Here is a 10293-nt window from a genome sequence, read left to right as displayed (position 1 = left end):
CATGCATTTGAATTATTTTCCCCACTTTCTGGTGGAAACCTGCAAAATCTGTCCCAATGGGTGTAGGTGTGCCTCTGTATGTAAGCTGATGGGTGTGAACTAAAATATTTATTATATCTATTGTGGGGAAAATATTTACTTTTCTGAAGTAATGCCTGCTACCAAGACAAAGATGCTAAGCCCAAGAACAGCTCTCCTTGTAAATCCAGACAGAAGACGCTGCTTATCATGGCTGACATTAACTCTCCTTTAAAATTTGGGAATGCAATCTCAATTGCTTAACTATTGAAATTAGCAGGAGTCCCACTTCTGGTGCTCTCCTCATCCAGACAATGCTTTTCTCTCCTACAGGAACTTCTCCTTATGAGGGGCAAATATTGACTAACATTCCTGTGGGTCTCCCCCTGGATTCTGAGGAGGATCCTGTCAGAGTCTCTTTGTTTGCAAGCTGTCTGCCCAACAGAAATGCCATTTCAGTTGCATCTAAGCATTATGCATCTGCTCATGTGTCTGTAAATAAATAACATCATGGATAAGGCTATGCTTGTCTTCCCATGTGGTTTAGACTCCAATCTGGTATCTGCTGAATTCCAACAGAACTAGAGTGGACCCAAGTCCTAATGTTCCTGATTTCAAGAGTACAAAATTTGTGATATAATCTGTGGTTTAGCCTGCATTCTCTATCTGTACAAGTACCTCCAATTCAGATCCAATTAGATTTTGCATTTTCAAACAGAATGTCCAAGCACTTCAGAATTCATGACATTTTACATGTGGGCATACTTACAGATCAGGAAATTCATCAGTTTCAAAAATACTGTTTCAAATACTAATCAGTTACAATTAAAATACTAAGAGGGAGGAAAACCCTCAGGCCTGCTTAGCACTGTTCTACAAAAATGCAAAAGCCCACCAGAGTATCAGAAAGTACAATGTTCACAAGACTGGGTGAGATGAGAATATACTGAATATACTATAAAAATGAACAACCATAAGCATCACTTTTTTCCAGAAAATATTTTTTTAACCTCCCAAAGTAGTGCAGATTTTCAGCTACAACCAGATACGTTCTACATATGTGGTGTAGAATTAAGCCATGCAAGAATAGAATTAAATAATGCAAGTAATGCAGTTACAGGGATAAATGTGTAAGTGTAAGGAGCAAGTGACAAGGAAACAGTCAAAAGAAAATGGTGTTTTGGGGAAGTAGGGGGAGGAAATCTCTTTACCATTCTGTAACAACCTTTGTGGCTGTTGCCAATTCAAAGCCAGTCGTGAGTCATAGGGACTCCATATTATAGGCTTTAAAAAAAAAGGAAAAAGAAAATAAATGAATCTTCTTCCCCCCAGAGCTCTTTTGCTTGCAAATTTGCCTTTCCCTCTTCCATTCTTGCACATCCTCTGGGATGAGGGGGAAAGCTCTGCAGGAAAACATGCCATCCTTTTGGCACAGCATAGAAGATTTTTGTGAGATGACTTGCTCTGGTCTAATTGTGTGGTGAAGAAGGCTTGGGAGTGTGATTCTGCATGGCAGCCCTGTGTACTGTAGTTAGATTTGTATCAGTGAGATACGACAGGTCTGCCCTTGAGATTCTGCAGTGGCACAGTGCCAGCTGTTCACCATGCTGATCTGTGTCTCTCCAGAGCAAAATCAAAACCTGCTGCCATGGTTCAGCTCTGGGTCAGACCCACAGCCAGATTACTGAGGGTTGGTTTTGTTGTTTGTGTCATGTTAATTCAAAAATTGCTGGAATTTTGTAAGGGAGACTGCTTTGCTGGCAGTTCAGCTTAAAGCAGCACTGTATCTGCTACTTATACATCAAAGGCTGAAGGATTTTGGTACTAGGATTAAACCTGCTTTGACCTTGTGGCCATAAAATCTAACCACAGTTAAGCTAGATTCACAATCTGATAAGCAAAACCATGCAAAGACTTTTTAGTTTTGCTTTTGCAAGGAAAGATTCTGCCATTTATTACACTGGGATTTCATTCATCTTTGTTGATGGCATTTCACTTAATTGCTGCCATTTGAGAGCCCTATAGGCAAAGCAGAGAAAGAAGAATAAAAGTAGGGATAAAAATGGGAGAGGGAATTGCTAGTATAGAAAAAAAAATCCCATCGTGTTTGTGCTTGTGCAATCTCCATACATTTTAAAAAGCTTCCTAGAAATAGCTACGAAAAGAAAAAATGCAGACAGTCCCAAAGGGACCATAGACAGGATGTGTCCTAAAACAAGGGTATTCCTACTGCAATTCAGAAAATGTTTGAGATCTCCACTAAGGTCTGGCAAAGCAGTGTCTGCCCCTCCCTCTCTCTTTGTGGTTTCACTGGGTTTTTTAGGACTGGGGCTTGGGCCACTGGTTTTAAATTTTACTCTGGATGAGGTTTTTCTTGGTATGGGCTTCAGAGGTACTGCCTGGTACTGCCCAGTGTGTCCTACTCAGTGATTACTGATGAGCCCAGTGCTGCAGAGGATAGGATGCTAACATCACAGTACTCTGTTATGCCTCCTGGCCCCTTTTCCAATTCAGGCACATCTCTGTCTTCAATGAGACAGGAATATTATGTTAAGTTTATTTTCCAGTACTTTATTAGTACCAAAAAAAAAATTATTTTCCTTGCCCTCTTCTGACACATTTGGAAAACTTTTTTATTTTCTCATATTAAAAATGGTTATTAGATCAGATGGATGATTAATCTGAGTCAGTACAGTCATTCTTAAATAATTAGTGCATTTCCAATACCGTAAAAAAACACAGTGCTTTTTTAAAAATCACACTAAAATGTTACTCTGGGAAATAATAAATGGAAAAGCATTCCACTGTGTAACAAAGCCACATATGAAATAGCTCTTCTTCTGCCAGCTTTGGGGTTCTCATCTCTAAAACTGACAGAAGGTTTCAATATTTTTATGCTAAAGGACACGGAACAATAGAAATTTCTCACCTAATTTTTCTGAAGCAGTTGCTCTTTTACATAATTCTATCCTCAAGAAATTGAAGGCAGTGAAGGGGAGAACAAGACACACAGAACTGAAGAGTTTTGTTTTGCTGTATGAAAGGGATTGAAAGGAGACAAACCTCAAAAAGTGAAGATAATGAGTAAGAAACCCATTGGCTTCTATTCCTGTGATTTTAAAGGACCAGACCTTTATTAGTACTCAAATCTTTTCCCTAAAATAGGGCATGTTCAAAGGCTTTTAAAAATCTTGTCAGAGCTTGGAGCATCTTTTTATTCTGTGACTGGCCAGCGAAGGAGCATAGAAATATTTGTTGTGTGCATGAAAGAAGGTATGCAAGAGAGCCTGCTCTCAAGGGAGTTCCCTACCTCCATATCTCTAAATAATCCATACCCTCCTAGAAGGAGAATGTTGGAGGGGTTTTATGCCATCTCAATATTTTCCTATTACTTGTTCCATTATTTATTGTGGAGTGACTTTCCAACTTGCAATGCCCTGAGCAAGCGTGGTTCTCGCCTTGAGCTACCAGAGGGGGAATCTGGCTGCAAACTGCCTCCCCATCTGTCGTGGAGTGAGAGAGAAAGATCTGAACTGGCAGGGATTGTTTTTTCACCCTTTCCCTTTGTCTCTGCTGCCAGAAGGGGAAACAGGAACTGGCCCATGAGTTATTGAGTTAATGTAGGGCCACAGAGTTGGAGACCCCACAGATCTCATGAAGACTGAACACCCCCTGGAGTCCTGCTGGATGTATTGTGGTGGGCATTTCTTTCCCTTGGTGCAGGACTTTACAGCTGCCTCCTCCTCACACCACTCTCAACTCATGCAAAGACCCTCCCTCCGTGCAGTGAGGCAGCTCTGAAGTACTCGGTGAACTTTCAGCCTCCTAGAAGGGGCTTCTCTTAGTAAAAGTGGTTAGATAAGTTTGCTGCCAATGCTCAGTGGGGGGTTGGGGGTGTGTGTTTGTCCCTCCACAAATGAGCTGGTTTCTGGGCCCTTTTGTCTACAGCTTCTTGTTATAGATTATTATTTCTAGTGTGCATGAATCTGTGCCCAAGCTTGTATGCTTTCACCTCATCGATCGGCTTCTCCCCTCTTCTCTCTCCCATCACCTTTCCATGCCTTGCCAAATATCAGCTAATGCTAACAGCAAATGCAATCTATCCTAGAATCTTCTTCTCTCCCAAATCCCTCCTATATTCAGTGCAGAACACCTGGGGATGCTTTTGTGTTGACAATCATCACCATCACCTTTCATCCAAGGTGGAAAACGACTGCCTGTACTTTCCATGCCTGACCCTGAGGAAACAGGGAATGGTCCTGAGCCAAACTCCTGAAATTTGGCCCAAGACTCTGCTCCAAAAGACTCCATTTTGGTGTCATATTTGTGCCTAGAGAGGATATTGGTTGAAAAAAACCCCATGCTTGTCCCTCTACCTCTGCAAGCCTGAAAGGATTTAGACCCTGATACAAACTTTGGGACGTGTTACCCCTTTCCTTTGAGGGCAGCCTGGTCATACTTAGAAGAGATAAACATCAGGCTGTGGTTGTCCTGAGGGAGCTGCAATGCTTGGCAGAGTAGATTGTTTACAACAAGTATTACTTGTGGCATTAGGCAAATTATCAGGAGAAACTGGCCCATCCCCTCTTTGTCCAGCTGTGTACTCAAGTGAGGCTCTGAGATTGATGTGTCATTAACAAACTGTGACCCAGACTGTGATTCAGCCAGGAACTTCCAACTTGCATGTGAAATTTGCACTTTTTATGCAGCTTTTAAAAAAGTATTCCCTCCTAATTCAGAGCAGAGTACTTTTGCTTGTCAGACAGCTGCCGTTTATCCATCATAATAAAGAGGTCTTGCTCATTCAGAGATTTAAAGCCTTTTGGCTTTTAGATCAGCGGTTCATTCATTTTATCACTCCTGAGCTTATAGAAAAATAGCTCTAGCTGGTTAGAAAGCAACTGGGGCTCAGTTAAGCTCAACTCTTTTAAGGTGTGCAGGGCTGTGCAGACCTCTGCAGCTGCTGAACTAGTGGGGCTTGCACACACACGTAGTGTGTAGTTTACTGGTGCTCTTTTTCAGTCAACACTAGGTTTAGCAATGTCCAGGAATTCTTTTTCTTTGAAGTTCTTATCATTCTCATGCTCCTGACACTCCCACACTAGCCAGAGCTGGAGGAGCAGCTAGCTCAGGGCCCTTCCCCATATGAAATTTGACATTTTGTTGAGATATAAAGTTACTTTCTTCCCATAACCTGTGTTTCATTTAGCACACAGCTATTTTGAATCTGCTGCATCACTAATACATCCTTCTGAAAATAGCATGAGGTTCACCCTGATAATTCTTGACTTCCAACCCCAGACCTGAGTATTATGAGTGTCCTGGGAAGAAAGGTGTGTAGGCAAGACCAAAGGCAGCTGTATACTGTGAAATAATAAGTATCAGACAAAATACAGTATCACAGCTAATAGATGTATTTTAAAAGTGGAAACATCTATCTTTAATTGCATTTTAAGTACGTAGTGAGAAACCACAGTTATACATTTTTATAACAAACCTTTACATCTGAAGTCATAATAATACAAATAAAAAGTGCTGATAATATATGGTCAAAATAACTGAGGCAAAATTTTGACAACATCTTCTAAATATGTTCATATGGCCCCTGTCAGCAACACTCTAAAGTCATGCTGAATAATGTCAATGACAATTGCTGTTTTTCCTTAGTTTACCGAAAACCAACAACCCAAAAACAATTTTATTTTTTTGTTTGCCTTTTTTTTTTTTTTTTGCATAGCTTTCAATATTGCTGCCCTCTCACCTCTGCATATTGCCAGCCCATCTCAGTTCTGGATAATTACTTTAAAGTTCTTAATATTTTAAATCCAGTTCTCCTTGAATACATAATATATATTTTCTACCAATTATAAATACATAATTTTTATTAATCTGATTTCAATAACATGCATTTGTATAATTACTATACAATCAAAATAGACATTGACTTTACACAGTGTGTACGCTTTTATTTCAGTAATATTGTTCAGACACACTGCTCAACAAATCAAACAAACAGGGAAATAAAAAGTTAAAAAGGAGGGAGAAAACCTCTGGGAGGAAACATAGTCTCACAGTGATTACAGACAAAAAAATACTTATAATAAAAAGGGTTTATTAATACATAGAAAATCCTCACAATAGTTGAAACACGCTTTAGGAACTAGTAAACATTTTAAATAGAATTGTGCCAATTACGCAGTGCCCAAGCATCTGCTTGCTCTTAATTAGATGGGGAGGTGAATGACCACTGTTTATTTTCATTTTCCTCATTAATTATGAAAAACTGCATTCAATTCATCTTGCATGGTGAGAGACTGGCTGCGCAGATGTAAGTCGTAAGGGAAGTGGCTCTCTGTAGGCAACCTGAACATCGAGCTCTGCCCAAGGGGACCCCTGGGTGGCACTGCACAGTAATGCATGCCGTAATTGTAATTTTTGCCATAGTCCAAGCTTTCCTCTTGCTTCAGGGAAAATATCCCATTATAGTTAATTGGGGGAGGACTTAAGGGACCTTCAAACTGTGGGCTGGCGCACTCAGGGGATGTGCTTTCATAGAAGGACTCGTAAGCGCTGCAGTAATTGTATGGTTTCATGGACTTAGAGTTGTCAAGAGTCCCATGCCCTGGGGGGGTGCCGAGCTCCGGGCTGTGGTAGGGAGGATAGAAAGTGGAGTAGGGTGTGCGGGTGTGATGGGCACCTTCACCCGCCTGGCCCATTAGGAAACTTCTGGCATTCAGCTGCAGGCATCCTGCCACCAAGTTTGTAGTCGGCTGGGACAGACCCTTGCACAAGTTTTGGACAAAGGTGAGCAGGTCAGGTCTCTTCCCAATTCGCAGGATTTCAGAAAGAGCCCAAATATAGTTCTTGGCTAGTCTTAAAGTTTCTATTTTGGACAGTTTTTGTGTTTTAGAATAACAAGGGACGACTTTCCTTAAATTGTCCAGAGCGTCGTTAAGGCCGTGCATACGGTTCCTCTCTCTGGCATTGGCTTCTTGACGCCTGAATTTAATCCTTTCCATCCTTATCTTGCTCGTCTTTTTTTTCCTAAGGCCCCTTCTCCTTGGCAAGCCATTCTCATCCTCCTCTTCTCTCTCTTCCTCCTCCTCTTCTTTTTCGGTGTCTTCTCCAGGAGATCTTTTAATATTCTTTCCTCGGAGGATGATCTGCTTTGAAAAGCTTTCTGGGTTCTTCATTTGCTTTTGGTCATCACTTTCTCTGGGAAACTTTCTACACATCTGGGATTCTGGCATTACAACAGACTCATCAAATGGTAGTGTTAACATGGTTCTATAATCTTAAGTTACCTGAAAGAATGCCAGCACAATGTTTAAATATTTCCATTTTTAAAGTTTTCCGACTCACACAGACAGCCTCATGCACCTTATTTGTGTCTGTGTGTAAGCTCTCTGTATAAGAGAGTGTGTGTGTGTGTATAAATGCTTAATCTATATTTTTGAATAAAATGGCAGTTATAAATGCCCACTTTTTAAAAAATAATAGCTGTTGAGAATTTTAAAATCACTTGAAACATTTGACTCTGCAACTAAAAAGCCACATTTCTCACAGATAAATATGGAGTAAATCAATATTTTTAATTTACAATTAGGTCCCTGCTCATTTATTTTATTTTTAAACAAAACCTTCAAACTCTCACCATCATTGAATTCAAAGAAATGCAAAACGTGACAAAGCAATACAGAAATTTCATTAATCCAAAATCCCCTGGGTGGAAAAATGAGGAGAGGGAGCGCAGTTTTAAAATTGAAAAAGTGCCATATCTCTGTTACCTGATGGTAAATATTTTAAAATCACTTTTTGACTTATACTTCAAAATTGTGGGTTTTTCCCCTCCACATTTCTTTCTTTATGTATCAAGATATTAAACTTTAGTAAGTTACAGTGGCTGAGAAGAAAAAAAAATGGAATATACCCCCTAAACCACTCAGCTAGTAATATAATTCAAAACAAAGCATTTTTCCTAGTTATTTATATTAAAATCACATAATGCTTATTTCATATTAAAACAAAAATCAGAATTATTTAACCCTAAACGTATTCAGATTAGAGTTAGGAAATAAAATCCCCCTACCTTTTATTCCCCCCTTTTTCAAGCAAAAATTCTATTTGATATTATCTGCTTAGTTAGAATTAACTTATTTGCTTTTTTCCTTGTTCTTTTCTCCTTTTTTTTTTTCTTTCCCATCAATGGGGAGGGGGGAGGGAGGTGAAAAATTCCCTGCACGCTATAGCAGTGTTTATGTTCTGCGAGGCTCAGATGTCTTCCTCCAGCTCTTAGCTGACAGGAGCGGTCTGTAGATTCTGACTGTAATCCTGCACGTGTGCTCAGAATCCAGCCTGGAAAGGAAAAATAATTTCCTTTTCCCAATTACTTTGCTTTTGTTTGCAGTTTGGGAGCAGCAAAAGCTTTTATCCCATGGACTTCTAAGAGACAAGCAAAGTAAATGCAAGGACTTTTTAACACAACAGAATTAAACAAAAAACCCCAGTTAAAGACTAACTCTATCAGTATTGTCTACACAGTGCAGTATTACATAAAAGCAATGAAAGTTTGTAATTGCATCAGAAGAATAAAATGTTAGGAGTTATTAGACAGCAAATAGCATACACAAAATACAAGACAATGATACTGTATCTTTAAACACTTGCATGCACACCCAACACCAATTGAAATATATCTTTATTTGTATTACCTTAGCTTTTTATTTCATTCAACAATCAGTTTTCATTTTTTGCCTTCCAAATCTTTTCAGTCTGAATGTCGCATCGTCTGCTGGAGTCTAGATCTGTGTATATCTGCACTATCTCATTGATCTCTAAAAAGTGACATTGATGCCAACTGCCAGAGCTGGTACCCATGCCATCTGCTAGTGACGTCACGGGGCAGAGAAAACCACGTGAGCCTTTCTCCTGGGACCTTCATTCTGCACTGATCATCTGGCATCCCTCTAAGTGGGTACCAGCATTCATGTATCAACACAGAAGGTTAGACCGATAGAAAAAAAAAAAAAAAAAAAAAAAAAAAAAAAAAAAAAAAAAAAAGAAAAGGAAAAAATTCTGCACCAGCATTTCACATACAGTAGGTGCATTTCCACTGTAGTTGCTTCTTTTTAGCAGTCTAGCTGCATGGATAGACATGCCAGCATTTGGTGCTATCCCTGCCTACAGGTACAGCTGCCCTCTGGTTGTTAATATGGCATTGTTTATATGAGAGATGCTGTCTTGTGTTGATCTGAGTCCCTCCAGTGCACCTGGTACACAGGGACAAAAAAGAAAAGGCAAGGAAAGGAAGGCAGTAATGGGGAAGTAATGCTGCAATGCACAGCACGGTCACAAAAAGTAGTTTTTGTGTGATGCTGCTGGGTGTGATTTTTGGGGTGTGGGGGTTTTTTGAGCGCAGCTTGTTGCCCCAGAGCGCAGAATAATAGGAGCAAACCTCACGCCATCTGCAAGAAATCCTTCCTTCGCATCCCTTCGTGGTTTTTGACGTGGCAAAATAAAAGAGGCATTTATAGAAAACTGGGCATAGAGCATGAAGGTTTAACAAATGATGCCTTTTTTCCTGAAGCACGTGGCGAGGCTCGCTGACCTGCTCTGGCACGTTGCAGTGTGACTGGCGTGCACCTGCTCAAAAGTGTAACTTACGATTCTCGAAGGGTTTGGCCCCTGACATATTTCCCCAGCCTGCCTGGCCTTTTAGTGAATGTTTCCCCAATATCTCTTTAAAAACTGAGTTATTCCCTTCGGAAACCTCCTAAAAATCTCCCCCTGCTCTTCTGTTTTCATACCTAGCTTCTCCTTTCCTCATGCCCTTGTTTCTCCTGTCAGCTGCCTCTCCTGTGCTCCCTGCTCTTCCTCCTTTAACCCTTTTGTCTCTTTCTGCTGGCAAAACACTGTTAAATGAAGCTGACAAAGACTCTTAGCTCAGCCTTGCCATGGAGCTTATGACAAACTCCACCTTCATGTGTTAGGGGTTTGTGGTTTTTTTAATTTAAGGAGTGGCATGTCATGTATAGACGATATCAAGAGAGTTACAGGGGGAATGATGTGTCACCTCAGAAACATTGTTTTTTAAAATTTGGTTTCATTATTATTGTGTATCACTGCTCTTTTGTACCTAAATAATCTCTATATTAAAATAAAGAGTGACTGAGTATGCTTTTAGTATTAAAATAATCCCTGGCAGAGCTGCTATTGTTACGGGTCTGTGTCAGCATTTCCATTATAAATCCTGATTTTGAAGGGTTTATAATTCAT

General features: G+C 40.1%; 1 protein-coding gene across 3 annotated transcripts; it reads right to left on the bottom strand.

The window, feature by feature from the left end:
* Positions 1-5438: 5438 nt before the first annotated feature.
* Positions 5439-9011, bottom strand: NEUROD6 (neuronal differentiation 6). Of its 3 annotated transcripts, XM_056485061.1 has the most exons (3): positions 8730-8921; positions 8108-8373; positions 5439-7322 (listed from the first exon to the last, which is right to left on the bottom strand). In XM_056485061.1, the coding sequence occupies exon 3, from the start codon at positions 7299-7301 to the stop codon at positions 6288-6290; it is 1014 nt and encodes a 337-aa protein (XP_056341036.1). In that variant the 5' UTR covers positions 7302-7322; positions 8108-8373; positions 8730-8921; the 3' UTR covers positions 5439-6287. The 3 variants fall into 3 exon arrangements, with proteins under 3 accessions (XP_056341036.1, XP_056341037.1, XP_056341035.1); XM_056485062.1 differs by lacking the exon at positions 8108-8373 and having other exon boundaries at positions 8730-9011; XM_056485060.1 differs by having other exon boundaries at positions 5561-8373; positions 8730-8978.
* Positions 9012-10293: the final 1282 nt, after the last annotated feature.

This window comes from Oenanthe melanoleuca, chromosome 2 (genome assembly GCF_029582105.1).
Source record: "Oenanthe melanoleuca isolate GR-GAL-2019-014 chromosome 2, OMel1.0, whole genome shotgun sequence".
In the NCBI taxonomy this organism is placed as follows: Eukaryota; Metazoa; Chordata; class Aves; order Passeriformes; family Muscicapidae; genus Oenanthe; species Oenanthe melanoleuca.
Note: the sequence above shows the minus strand (reverse complement) of the source record. Positions and strands in the feature narration are given on the sequence as shown.

Excerpts from the sequence above, each read along its gene's own strand:
- NEUROD6 (XM_056485062.1), bottom strand. The coding sequence starts at position 7,301 with ATGTTAACACTACCATTTGATGAGTCTGTTGTAATGCCAGAATCCCAG.